We start from the raw sequence: 14,609 nt of genomic DNA on the forward strand, positions 1-14,609 counted from the left end.
TGAACCAGCCTTGCATCCCAGGGATGAAGCCCACTTGATCATGGTGGATAAGCTTTTTGATGTGCTGCTGAATCCGGTTTGCCAGTATTTTATTGAGGATTTTTGCATCGATGTTCATCAGGGATATTGGTCTAAAATTTCTTTTTTTTGTTGTGTCTCTGCCAGGCTTTGGTATGAGGATGATGTTGGCCTCATAAAATGAGTTAGGGAGGATTCCCTCTTTTTCTATTGATTGGAATAGTTTCAGAAGGAATGGTACCAGCTCCTCCTTGTACCTCTGGTAGAATTCAGCTGTGAATCCATCTGGTCCTGGACTTTTTTTGTTTGGTAGGCTATTAATTATTGCCTCAATTTCAGAGCCTGCTATTGGTCTATTCAGGGATTCAACTTCTTCCTGGTTTAGTCTTGGAAGAGTGTAAGTGTCCAGGAAATTATCCATTTCTTCTAGATTTTCTAGTTGATTTGCATAGAGGTGTTTATAGTATTCTCTGATGGTAGTTTGTATTTCTGTGACGTCCGTGGTGATATCCCCTTTATCATTTTTTATTGCGTCTATTTGATTCCTCTCTCTTTTCTTCTTTATTAGTCTTGCTAGCGGTCTGTCAATTCTGTTGATCTTTTCAAAAAACCAGCTCCTGGATTCATTGATTTTTTTGGAGGTTTTTTTGTGTCTCAATCTCCTTCAGTTCTGCTCTGATCTTAGTTATTTCTTGCCTTCTGCTAGCTTTTGAATGTGTTTGCTCTTGCTTCTCCAGTTCTTTTAATTGTGATGTTAGAGTGTCAATTTTAGATCTTTCCAGCTTTCTCTTGTGGGCATTAGTGCTATAATTTCCCTCTACACACTGCTTTAAATGTGTCCCAGAGATTCTGGTATGTTGTATCGTTGTTCTCATTGGTTTCAAAGAACATCTTTATTTCTGCTTTCATTTCGTTATGTACCCAGTAGTCATTCAGGAGCAGGTTGTTCAGTTTCCATGTAGTTGAGCGGTTTTGATTGAGTTTCTTAGTCCTGAGTTCTAGTTTGATTGCACTGTGGTATGAGAGACAGTTTGTTATATTTCTATTCTTTTACATTGCTAAGGAGTGCTTTACTTCCAATTATGTGGTCAATTTGGAATAAGTGCGATGTGGTGCTGAGAAGAATGTATATTCTGTTGATTTGGGGTGGAGAGTTCTATAGATGTCTATTAGGTCCGCTTGGTGCAGAGATGAGTTCAATTCCTGGATATCCTTGTTAACTTTCTGTCTCGTTGATCTGTCTAATGTTGACAGTGGAGTGTTGAAGTCTCCCATTATTATTGTATGGGAGTCTAAGTCTCTTTGTAAATCTCTAGGACTTGCTTTATGAATTTGGGTGTCCTGTATTGTGTGCATATATATTTAGGATAGTTAGCTCTTCCTGTTGAATTGATCCCTTTACCATTATGTAATGGCCTTCTTTGTCTCTTTTGATCTTTGATGGTTTAAAGTCTATTTTATCAGAGACTAGGATTGCAAGCCCTGTTTTTTTTTTGTTCTCCATTTGCTTGGTAGGTCTTCCTCCATCCCTTTATTTTGAGCCTATGTATGTCTCTGCATGTGAGATGGGTCTCCTGAATGCAGCAGACTGATGGGTCTTGACTCTTTATCCAATTTGCCAGTCTGTGTCTTTTAATTGGAGCATTTAGTCCATAACATTTAAGTTAATATTGTTATGTGTGAACTTGATCCTGCCATTATGATATTAACTGGTTATTTTGCTCGTTAGTTGATGCAGTTTCTTCCTAGCCTCGATGGTCTTTACATTTTGGCATGTTTTTGCAATGGCTGGTACCGGTTGTCCTTTCCATGTTTAGGGCTTCCTTCAGGGTCTCTTGTAAGGCAGGCCTGGTGGTGACAAAAATCTCTAAGCATTTGCTTATCTGTAAAGGATTTTATTTCTCCTTCACTGATGAAACTTAGTTTGGCTTGATATGAAATTCTGGGTTTAAAATTCTTTTCTTTAAGAATGTTGAATATTGGCCCCCACTCTCTTCTGGCTTGTAGAGTTTCTGCCGAGAGGTCTGCTGTTAGTCTGATGGGCTTCCCTTTGTGGGTAACCCGACCTTTCTCTCTGGCTGCCCTTAAGATTTTTTTTTTTTTTTGTATTTTTTTTTTTTAGTAGAAACGGGGTTTCACTGTGTTAGCCAGGATGGTCTCGATCTCCTGACCTCGTGATCCACCCGTCTCGGCCTCCCAAAGTGCTGGGATTACAGGCTTGAGCCACTGCGTCCGGCAAGATTTTTTCCTTCATTTCAACTTTGGTGAATCTGGCAATTATGTGTCTTGGAGTTGCTCTTCTTGAGGAGTATCTTTGTGGTGTTCTCTGTATTTCCTGAATTTGAATGTTGGCCTGCCCTACTAGGTTGGGGAAGTTCTCCTGGATGATATCCTGAAGAGTGTTTTCCAACTTGGTTCCATTTTCCCCTCACTTTCAGGCACCCCAATCAGAGTAGATTTGGTCTTTTTACATAATCCCATACTTCTTGCAGGCTTTGTTCATTTCTTTTTCTTCTTTTTTCTTTTGGTTTCTCTTCTCGCTTCATTTCATTCATTTGATCCTCAATCGCTGATACTCTTTCTTCCAGTTGATCGAGTCGGTTACTGAAGCTTGTGGATTTGTCACGTATTTCTCGTGTCATGGTTTTCATCTCTGTCATTTCATTTATGACCTTCTCTGCATTACTTATTCTAGCTATCAATTCTTCCACTTTTTTCAAGATTTTTAGTTTCTTTGCGCTGGGTACGTAATTCCTCCTTTAGCTCTGAGAGGTTTGATGGACTGAAGCCTTCTTCTCTCATCTCGTCAAAGTCATTCTCTGACCAGCTTTGATCCGTTGCTGGCGATGAGCTGGGCTCCTTTGCAGGGGGAGATGCGCTCTTATTTCTTGAATTTCCAGCTTTTCTGCCCTGCTTCTTCCCCATCTCTCAGGTGTAGGTCTGTTGGAGATTGCTTGAGGTCCACTCCAGACCCTGTTTGCCTGGGTATCAGCAGCAGAGGTTGCAGAAGATAGAATATTGCTGAACAGCGAGTGTACCTGTCTGATTCTTACTTTGGAAGCTTCCTCTCAGGGGTGTACTCCACCCTGTGAGGTGTGGGGTGTCAGACTGCCCCTAGTGGGGGATGTCTCCCAGTTAGGCTACTCAGGGGTCAGGGACCCACTTGAGCAGGCAGTCTGTCCATTCTCAGATCTCAACCTCCGTGTTGGGAGATCCACTGCTCTTTTCAAAGCTGTCTGTCAGAGTCGTTCGCGTCTGCACGGGCCTCTGCTGCTTCCCCTGTTGTTTTTTAGCTGTGCCCTGTCCCCAGAGGTGGAGTCTACAGAGACAGGCAGGTTTCCTTGAGCTGCTGTGAGCTCCACCCAGTTCAAGCTTCCCAGTGGCTTTGTTTACCTACTTAAGCCTCAGCAATGGCGGGCACCCCTCCCCCAGCCTCGCTGCTGTCTTGCGGTTAGATCGCAGACTGCTGTGCTAGCAATGAGGGAGGCTCCGTGGCCGTGGGACCCTCCCGGCCAGGTGTGGGTATAATCTCCTGGTGTGCCCGTTTGCTTAAAGCACGGTATTGGGGTCGGAATTACCCAATTTTCCAGGTGTTGTGTGTCTCAGTTCCCCTGGCTAGGAAAAGGGATTCCCTTCCCCCTTGCGCTTCCCAAGTGCGGCGATGCCTCGCCCTGCTTCAGCTCTCGCTGGTCGGGCTGCAGCAGCTGACCAGCACCGATTATCCGGCACTCCCCAGTGAGATGACCCCAGTACCTCAGTTGAAAATGCAGAAATCGGCCGGGCGCGGTGGCTCAAGCCTGTAATCCCAGCACTTTGGGAGGCCGAGACGGGCAGATCATGAGGTCAGGAGATCGAGACCATCCTGGCTAACACAGTGAAACCCCGTCTCTACTAAAAATACAAAAACTAGCCGGGCGAGGTGGCGGGCGCCTGTAGTCCCAGCTACTCGGGAGGCTGAGGCGGGAGAATGGCGTAAACCCGGGAGGCGGAGCTTGCAGTGAGCTGAGATCCGGCCACTGCACTCCAGTCCGGGCGACAGAGCGAGACTCCGCCTCAAAAAAAAAAAAAAAGAAAATGCAGAAATCACCGGTCTTCTGTGTCGCTCGCCCCGGAAGTTGGAGACTGGAGCTTTTCCTATTCGGCCATCTTGCTCCGCCCTCTTCTTTTTTTCTTTTTTAGACAGAGTTTCGGTCTTGTAGCCCAGGCTGGAGTGTAATGGGGCGATCTCAGCTCACCTCAACCTCCGCCTCCCGGGTTCAAGCGATTCTCCTGCCTCAACCTCCCGAGTAGCTGGGATTACAGGAATACACCACCACCCTGGCTAATTTTGTATTTTTAGTAGAGACGGAGTTTCTCCATGTTGGTCAGGCTGGTCTTGAACTCCCGACCTCAGGCGATCCACCCACCTCGACCTCCCAAAATGCTGGGATTACAGGTATGAGCCACTGTGCCAGGCTGGGATTTAAGCTTTTCTTAGGTAAGTTAGGAGAAACAGAACTGGAAATACCCCAGTGATGTAGAAAACAAGTTCTACCTAGTTTCTTTTCCCTGTCCCAATTCTGATCCGATTCACCATTTTTGGAGGCCTTATTTAGGCCTGGCCCCACTCTGGAGTCTTTCCTTACAAAACGGATTTATAAAGATTCAAGTTTTCGGAGGTAAATCCTACTGACTTTCTAGAGGTGGTGCTCACAATATCCTGAAACCCAAAAACAGATACATAAGAAAAATAAACTATACATTTTAAGATCTTAATTTTTAAATTTTGTAGTAAAACCAGTACTTACAGAAACATTCCGTTTAGCAACTTTTCTATTCCTGCAGATCCAGTAGCTGCTCTACAATTCATCAACAAGTAAATATAAACACAAAAAAATTTCCCTAAACTACATTAAGCTGTTTCTATGTCTGTTTCTTTATATATCTTCATGTATATTTAGCTTTTAGTTGTCTATATATCTTCATCTGTCTATATATAGCTTTTAGTGTATATATATATTTAAGAAAATCAATGACAGAGAAACAGACAAGGAAATAATAATTCTGGGTCTTTTATCTAAATCCTGAGAATTATTGAACACTTAGTATGAACTTTCAAGGTGTTATTAGGGCATAATAACAAATAATAACACATAATGTGTTATTCCCAGCACTGTGCTCTCTAACGTACTATTGCGCACATAGTACCTGCTTAATAAACATTGCATTGGTTCATGTGTACATGTTGTTTTTTAAATGCAGACTTATTCAGACATTGTTACCTTCTCTGTCCTCTGTAAACTTCAGAGAGCCAGCAAAGAATATGAAACTTTACATTTTTTGTCTTTCTTTGTGTATCAGAAGTATTATATTGTGACAAGAGTGTGGAGTGTAAGGGACTCTGTGCTGTGCCTGCTTCTCTAACTAATGCTAATCATAAGCCTAGGGGGAGCATCATCAGCATTGACAGGGGACTTGTTTGAAACAGCCATCCATGGACCCTTTTCAAACTTACAGAATCACATTACATAAAGTGGGAACAACATTACCAAGTGATTTTTGAGTTCATTAAAGCTTGAGAGGCAATGCTTAGCTAAGTGGTTATCAGCCTAGATTTCTCATTAGCATTACATGGCCAATTTGCAGCAGTCTCTTTACTTGTACCCTTTCCACAGGTTCTGTATATTGTTCTAGGGGAAAGTATTCATGTTGTTTTGTTTCTCATGTGACTCTAAGGCGAGGCCAGAATCAAGTGTGTGGGGTTCAAGATCCATTCATGAGAGTTAAGTACCACCTTTGCACTAAAAAGTAGTCACAGGTACTGTTCTGTTTGGTTTTGATAGGGAGAGGTCAATGTCACTCATATTTCCATTAGTTTAGCAGAAATTGCTGTGTTTGTGGCAAAGGCAGGCACCTGAAGACAGAACTAGAGAAACATTTTTATATTCATTGAGCAGTTCATTGTTCCTGAATCTCTGCTGCTATAAAGGACAGAAATGGGTGAGCTTTTTCTACAGGTCTTATTTATTTTTTCTGTGGGTGTGAGGCTTGCAGGTAAAGAGGTGGTGCTGACACCTTTAAAGGAATTTTTTCAAGATGCAGGTGTAACTTCTCCAGAGAATGTCATCTGAAGAGCATTTCCAAAGAAGACAAAAGAGGAAAAATGGCTTTTTTTTTTTTTTCTCAGCTAAACTTGTCTCAGATGAAGAGCAGTGTCCACTCTGCCTCCTGGAGTGTGATGCATTTAGTCCTTGCAAACCTTTACTTCTCTACTTGTGTTTCTTTCCTCTAATGAGTTTAACTACTTTAAAAAATTATTGTGATAGTCAAGGGTGTCTGCAAAATATTTCTCTCCTATATCCCAGAGCCTTCTCTACACTCTCTAAATCATGACTTCTTATATGCTATGCAGAATTCTTACCATGAATTTATAATCTGCAATATTAAAAATGTTTCCCTTGTTGCTGTTGAACGTGGGAAGATGTGGATACTCAAGATTCCTATTGGGGGAACGTCCTTAGTAAAGATGGAGAACATGTAATGAGGTTTCATGTGTTCATTAGCTCTATTCAGAGCAGGATTAAGAAAATGCTTATTTAAACAGGATGGCATTTATTACCCTGAAAGTTCTGAAAAAAAAAAAATTATTGGGCGATGCTTTCTAGGGTGCTAAAGAAAGACTACTTTAAATTGTTATTAAAAATTTCAGAACATAGAAGATATCTGCATCTTAAACTCTGCATAAAACTGATTTTTCTGTATGGGTAAATTCAGACTATACTTTTTGGGGGGCACTATCTCAGCAGTGATGCTGTGTTATTTGGTGTGCGTCAGCACATCATAAACATTTGTTCTCGTGCAGTTGATTTTAAAATTTACTTCAAGAGCTCTCTGAAATATTTATTTCATTATAGAGTTAATTATTTTTCTCTTCATTATTAAGTATCTTCATGTAGCTAAAGAAGACCTGTGCATAAACCATCACATTTAATCTGGTAGCTGCCTTTCTTTCTTAGGTTTTGTTTGCATATGTCTATCTTTGGAAAATGAAGACTCTTATCTTTGTTTATAGGCCAGAAAAATTGGTAAAACACAGGCCCTTCCACTTACTGGATGTTTGACAAAATATTCCTTTTGGGCCAAACACATTGGCATTACTAGTGAGCTTGTTAGACATTCAGAATCTCAGACTTTATTTCACATCTTCTGAAAAAAAAAAAATCTGCACAAGAGCTCCAGTTTATTGTTCACATTGAAACTTGAGAGGGGCCGTCTAACTCAACATGTCATTTTTGCCTGAAAAATACACACTACTCATTCTTTGTGATGCAGTATAACACTAAAAAATGTACATGTTTGTGTTTATGACTTTAGTTTTATACTTTATTGTTCATAAAATTATATATATACTGGTATTATAGATCTTAAACCATTCTCTTCTCAGAGTTAGAGAATACATTAGAGAATATTTCTGTGTTGAAAATGTTGGATGATTGCAGTTATTCCTGTAAGTCAGAACCAACTTTCTCTACTCTCTCATTTAACCTTAATTCAAATGATACATTCTACCCATGGACACTTGTAAATATGTGTGTATGTGTGTTTTTCAGGGGCCGTTGACATTTAGGGATGTGGTCATAGAATTCTCTCAGGAGGAGTGGCAATGTCTGGACACTGCTCAACAAGATTTGTATAGGAAAGTGATGTTAGAGAACTTCAGAAACCTGGTGTTCTTGGGTGAGAATAACTTTAATGCACCATTCCTTATATACACTAAAGATTTCATTTCTCCGTTTTTGTAGAAAAATTTTTGGTAATTTATGCTTTGCATAAATGAGTTTCTGATTCCTGTTTTCAAAAAATCTCGAGGAATTATCTGCGTAGAAAAAAAAATTTCCTCAAGGTGTTTTATCTTAGCCTGAACTTTTTGCATTCCTGAGCTGGTCTGTACCCTCTACTCGAGAGTAGTGGTAGTTTCAGATATTTAGTAGTATAAAATATTGTTGCCCGTATGTTAAAATCTATTTGCCACCACTAATTTTTGATTCATAAGTACTGAGTAGTGAAATTAAGGACCTACAAATTTAAAATATTTTCTAAATGTTAAGAACTTTCTGTCATTAAATAGAATTTTGGGATGAATTTTCTAGAATACTCTATTACATCCTCTTTACTAAGCACAGTACTAGGTAGGTAATTAGAGAATATAAGCAAGATTCATGTTATTTATTTTTAATAAAGCAGGTATTGATGTCTCTAAGCCAGATCTGATCACCCGTCTGGAGCAAGGAAAAGATCCCTGGAATATGAAGAGACACAGTACGGTAGCCACACCCCCAGGTAGGTGAGAGTGAATAAAACAGTTGACATAGATGAAAGGTTGGAAGATTACAAAAAAAATGAAAAAGCAAGTCCCTATAATGTGATTTGAGAAGCTATGTTCCAAAGCAAATAGATTCTGGGAAGCCTGAGGTGTGTGTTTTGGTTTTTTTGTTGTTGTTGTTGCTCTCACATAGGGCCATCTTCTGTCTTAGGCTTTTAAAATCTCTAAGAAATCTACTTTCCCTTCATTGATTTTCCTTCAAGTTTACAGTGAGAGCCAGAGTCCTCTGTGGCATATAAGAGACTACACAATCTGACTGCTTTTCCATTGTTTTGGGGGACACACAAATATCTGCATGATTTTGAGAAACTTTATGTTAAACTATTTTTTTAGTTCTCTCTTGCATCATGTCTAAAATGTGTGAGAATAGTCGTCACTGTTCTATTGGTTTTTATGTTAATTTTCTGCACGTTCCATCCTTTTTTATTAGTATATTCTTGAAATATAGTCTGAAATTATAAATATGATGTCCCTCTGCTTTGTTCTTTTTCCTCAAGATTGCTTTGGCTATTCAAAGTTTATTGTAGTTTTTTTGTTTTGTTTTGTTTTTTGTTTTGAGACAGAGTTTCACTCTTGTTGCCCAGACTGAAGTGCAATGGCGCAATCTTGGCTCACCATAACCTCTGCCTCCAGCGATTCTCCTGCCTCGGCCTCCCAAGTAGCTGAGATTACAGGCATGTGCCACCATGCCTGGCTAATTTTGTATTTTTAGTAGAGCCCCCTCAGCCTCCCAAAGTGTTGGGATTACAGGTGTGAACCAGTACACCCAGCCTTTTTTTCTATTTTTTATTTTTATTTATTTATTTTTTTTGAAACGGAGTCTCGCTCTGTTGCCCAGGCTAGAGTGCAGTGGCCAGATCTCAGCTCACTGCAAGCTCCGCCTCCGGGTTTAAGCCATTCTCCTGCCTCAGCCTCCCGAGTAGCTGGGACTGCAGGCGCCCGCCACCTCGCCTGGCTGTATTTTTTAGTAGAGACGGGGTTTCACCGTGTTAGCCAGGATGGTCTTGATCTCCTGACCTCGTGATCTGCCCGTCTCGGCCTCCCGAAGTGCTGGAATTACAGGCTTGAGCCACCGCGTCTGGCCCCTTTTTTTCTATTTTATACTTTCATTCCATTTTGATCATAGAATGTAATTCATAAAATGTCAAATTTAACAAATTTTTAAGATGCCGTTTTTGGCCTAACAGGTGGTCTATCAAAGAGAATATTGCATAAGCTATTGAGAAGGATGTGTTTCCTCATATTCTTGAGGACTCTTCTCTATTTCTCTGTTAAACATAATTGTACTGGCTGGGCGCAGTGGCTCACGTCTGTAATCCCCACACTTTGGGAGGCCAAGGCAAGCGGATCATCTGAGTTCAGGAGTTCGAGACCAGCTTGACCAACGTGGAGAAACCCCGTCTCTATTAAAAATACAAAATTAGCCAGGCATGGTGGTGCATGCCTGTAGTCCCAGCTACTCAAGAGGCTGAGGCAGGAGAATCGCTTGAACCCAGGAGGCGGAGGTTGTGGTGAGCTGAGATTGTGCCATTGCACTCAAGCCTGGGCAACAAGAGCAAAACTCCATCTCAAAAGAAAAAAAATTGTATTATACTGCCTTCAATTCTTCTCTTCACTTACTAATATTCTGTCTTGTTTTATTTTTATTACAGAAAGTGGGTTATTGAAATTTCCTACTATAATTATATTGCTGTCTAGGTGTTTCTTCCAGTCTGTCAATATTTGCTTTATATATTTGGAACCTTAGTGTGACATACACATAGACATGCACACACAAATTTATCATAGGTTCCCAGTTAATAAATCTATTATTGTTTAATGTCCTTCTTTGTCTCTTTGCAATTTTGACTTAAAATACTTTATGTAAGATATGACAGTTTTTGACTTAAGATGTAGATTTTGTAATACTATTTTGACTTCTTCTGCTCTCATTTGGTTAGTATTTGCATGCAATGGCTAAATCTATTTTGCCACCTTCAGTATTTTTTATCATTAGATGTCAGCTGACCCTTGTAGAAAGGCAAATTGGATCTTGGTTTTTAATAATTTTAAATAAATTTCTTTATTGAAAGTATGTCTCTTAATTGGAAAGTTTTCTGAAGCAAAGAGACTTACTAATTTTTTTGTTGTTGTTCTGTTTGATTCTTGCATCTTTGTCCTACATTTTCTCTCTTTCTGTTTCTCTTTGTGGCTGTTTTATTTTTACTTTGATATGCTTTTACTTCTTTCTTATTTTGTTTTCTGTATCTATACAGGCGTATTCTTTGTGGTTTGTGGGGGATTACATAAAACCTCGAAAAGATACGATATATTTCAGTCTGGTTAAAAATGAACTTTAGTTGCATGCATAAATTTTTTCTCATATGTTCTCAGATATCAAATATCAATTTGTCATTGATATTGCTAATTACATTTTTTATTTTGTATATTTATTAACATATTTATAATGATTTCTATGCTTTTATCTTTCAAATTTTGGAGGTTAACTAAAAATTTCTTCCGTGCCATTATGATAATGCTAAGAAATTTATTTTTGTGTATGTGCATGTCTTTCCCCAAAAATAATGTATTTTAATATGATTTCGTGTTGCCTTGTTGCATCATCTTATTTTCATTGAACGCAACTGCTTTCAGCACCTTTTATATGTAAGGAAGTGCCCATATACTTTGTAAAGTTTGGTTATTTTTGAAGTTTTTTTTCTTTTTATTTAGCAGGACAGATTTGGTGATGGTATTATGCTCACTTGATAACTGTTTTCTTCAGAAATTTGACTATACCACACAGTTTCCTTCTGTCCTGAAAAATTTTTGTTGAGAATCCGTTGGCTTTCTCATAAGAGTATTCTTGCAAATAATATCACTTTTTTTTTTTTTTGAGATGAAGTATCACTCTTGTTCCCCAGGCTGGAATGAAATAATGTGATTTCACCTCACTGCGTCCTGGGTTCAAGCAGTTCTCCTACCTCAGCCTCCCGAGAAGCTGGGATTACAGGCATATGCCACCACACCCAGCTAAGTTTGTATTTTAAGTAGAGACGGGATTTCTCCGTGTTGGTCAGGCTGGTCTCGAACTCCTGACCTCAGGTGATTCACCCACCTCAGCTTCCCAAAGTGCTGGGATTACAGGTGTGAGCTACCACACCCAGCCAACACGTCACTTTCATCTTGCAGCTCCCAAGATTCTCTTTTCTGTGACTTTTAAAATTGTGCTTACATATGTGTTATATTGATATAAGTATCTTTGTATCCTAGTTTGTTTGTCGAGTTTCTTCATTTTTAAAAGATTTTTCAGTTATCTTTTATATTTTTTACCTCCATTATTTGTTTTTTGATATTTTAAATATTTCTGTTCTTATTTCCAGTTTTCTGATTTTCTATAGTTCTCTGTGTTCATATTTTACTCATTGAGTATTATTCAATTTATTTTCAATTTTAAAAATGAAGGTACACATCATTTTTTATTTATTTCTGAAAATTTTATATTTTTGTTGGAACCACATTGCCCTGTTTTATATATATTCTAATCTTTTATTAAAATTTGCACGTTTACCCGCAAAAAATGTTACCCGTCCCAGTCTTTATAATGTGGCTTTCTCCTGGCACACTTTGAACAATTGTCTGGGTTAGAGATTCTGAGAGTCTCTCAAACATATTCTTAGAATGTGTCTTGTTTGAAATTTTGTGTTTATTTTTTAGTTAAAGGAAATTATTTATCTTCTTTGTTAATACTCAGTAATCACTTGCTGCACCTGTGTTCTTTCTGTGGTACTGCAGTCTGTTCACTCCTGTAACATTTACCTTTGATCTCAGCAGACTCAAACTGTCATTCCAAAGTATACCACCATTTCTTTCTGCACTGTATGTCATGGGTGACAGAAACCAGTGTCTTCAAAGGCTCCTACAACAAGTAATAAAGATATATGAGCCGGTATTTTACTTGTGTTTTTATTTTATTTTATTTCATTTTTTTTGAGGCCACATTTTTTTAAATTGACAACTCAATCTCTACATACATGCAGTATTGCATGAATTATAAGTGGATCAACAATTATATTATTGATACAAACTCATGAGCATTTACATAAAACTACCGCTCTAGGTTTTGGTGTGTTTTGTGCCAGCTACTTTAGTGAATAAAAGAAACATAAAGGAACTCAACTACTTGAATTCATGAGAATCAGCTTTCAAAAAAAGCATATATATCATCTCATAGAATATTTAATACGTCAAACCCAGGAAAATCAGTAACTAAGTGACAGAAGGAACACTTTTAAAGAAAAGTTGATGATAAAAATGTTAGGCTAAAATATTAACAACTTTAGCAACTGGACCAGGGAACCATAAAGTATATGCACACTGGGAATTTTAAGAAAAGATCCCCACGTTCTCCTGCACAATGAGGACCACATTCCAAAAGCATAATTCTGGGTTGTACAATGTCTTCTCTGCTACAAACCATAGTTTCAAAGATGAAAGAAACAAGATGGTAATTCACATAAAAGGGTTTTAAAATTCTTCCCACTCAAAATAAAATAAAAATATGTTCTCCATCAAATTATAAAGAAATTATATCAAAATGGTGACCAAATAAAGAACACAAACGATTTGCCTTCACTGACTGCCTTAGAGGGCAGAGCATGTGTCACCTACAAGGAAGGGGAGATGCAGGTAGAGTCCTTACTCTCCCCGGGCCTGTGGAGTGGGGGTGGATAGGAGCCCTTTGGTTTCCCTGGAGTTTTGCTTCCTCACATAGGGAATTGAGGGAGGCAGGCTAGATGACTTTAAGAGACCCCTCAACTAAAAGAATCAAAGTCACCTTGAGATCCCATCTCTGAGCAGGCACATAAGGTGGCAAAAGAAATGGATTGCAAAACAGACGGATGATGTCTTTCTCACCTTTTAATACCATCACTGAGAACTAATCTGTACTATAGTTGAAGAAAATCTTTGCCCGGTACTATTAAAGGTATGCAGTGAGGCATCTGACAATGAAATTTTTCATAAAAATGTATAAAAAGGCTTTATTAAGTTTGGGTGGAAAAACAATGCACCATCATGTTACTACTACCAGCAGTCAGGACGTCCTGTCTCAGATTTTAGGAGTCACCGATCTGGTTGGGAGAAATGCTGAGGGGGATGCATATTCAAGCCATTCAGTAGAGAGTTAAGGAGTGCACACTGTTCAGGAAATGGATAAACAGGTGCCCAGGAAGGCAACTTTAATGAAACTGGTTCTAAAACAAAGGATGCAAGAGACCTAAATGATCCAAAGAGAGTGATGGCTTCTCATTTTCTGTCCCCTAATGAAAATACAAATATTTCTTCTGGGATCTAACACACTAGCTTCATTTTCAAGATAAATCACTTTTTTTTCCTTACAAGGCAGCAGCACATTAAGCACGTGACAGTCACATGATTTCTGCAGTGAGCCCCAAGTCTTCCCCGAGCTTTCCTGGAACCTACGCCCAGAAGAGTCCTGAGATTTCAAATATTAAAGCTTTCTATACAGCCACAAGTCCCTTTGATGTTTGGGTTATTGAACACAAACTCACTGGATAATTTGTCTTCAACATAGTCCATTTCTGTTCCTAAAAGTGTTAGCTTTGCTTTCTTTTTGATGAATACTCTGACTCCATCTCGAATAACTTCATCAGAATCTCCTTTTATCTTTGTATATTCTAGAGTATAAGAAAGGCCATTAGAGGCCCGGCGCGGTGGCTCAAGCCTGTAATCCCAGCACTTTGGGAGGCCGAGACGGGCAGATCACGAGGTCAGGAGATCGAGACCATCCTGGCTGACACGGTGAAACCTCGTCTCTACTAAAAAAATACAAAAACTAGCCGGGCAAGGTGGCGGGCGCCTGTAGTCCCAGGTACTCGGGAGGCTGAGGCAGGAGAATGGCGTAAATCTGGGAGGCAGAGCTTGCAGTGAGCTGAGATCCGGCCACTGCACTCCAGCCTGGGCGACAGAGCGAGACTCCGCCTCAAAAAAAAAAAAAAAAAGAAAGGCCATTAGAGCCCCTGGTTCAGACACCGACTTTTACACCTAGATGCTCAGGCTTATCTGTTTTTTTTTTTTTTTTTTTTTTTTTTTTGAGACAGAATCTGGCTCTGTCTCCCAGGCTGCAGTGCAGTGGCACCATCTCGGCTCACTGCAAGCTCTGCCTCCCGAGTTCATGCCATTCTCCTGCCTCAGCCTCCCGAGCAGCTGGGACTACAGGCACCCGCCA

The 14,609-nt window shown here is 39.5% G+C and overlaps 3 protein-coding genes across 3 annotated transcripts in view; all 3 read left to right on the plus strand.

The window, feature by feature from the left end:
• Positions 1 to 14,609, plus strand: part of LOC117093721 (zinc finger protein 100-like) — a 566,997-nt gene that overhangs the window by 329,817 nt on the left and 222,571 nt on the right.
• Positions 1 to 14,609, plus strand: part of LOC117093751 (zinc finger protein 708-like) — a 36,827-nt gene that overhangs the window by 15,443 nt on the left and 6,775 nt on the right. The window contains 2 exon segments of the mRNA XM_033229265.1: positions 7,608 to 7,734; positions 8,242 to 8,337. Of these exon segments, the coding sequence (XP_033085156.1) occupies positions 7,608 to 7,734; positions 8,242 to 8,337 (223 nt within the window).
• The window catches only part of LOC117093717 (zinc finger protein 429-like), a 412,022-nt gene that overhangs the window by 15,399 nt on the left and 382,014 nt on the right, over positions 1 to 14,609 (plus strand).

This window comes from Trachypithecus francoisi, unplaced genomic scaffold (genome assembly GCF_009764315.1).
Source record: "Trachypithecus francoisi isolate TF-2019V2 unplaced genomic scaffold, Tfra_2.0 Lachesis_group12, whole genome shotgun sequence".
Classification (NCBI taxonomy): domain Eukaryota; kingdom Metazoa; phylum Chordata; class Mammalia; order Primates; family Cercopithecidae; genus Trachypithecus; species Trachypithecus francoisi.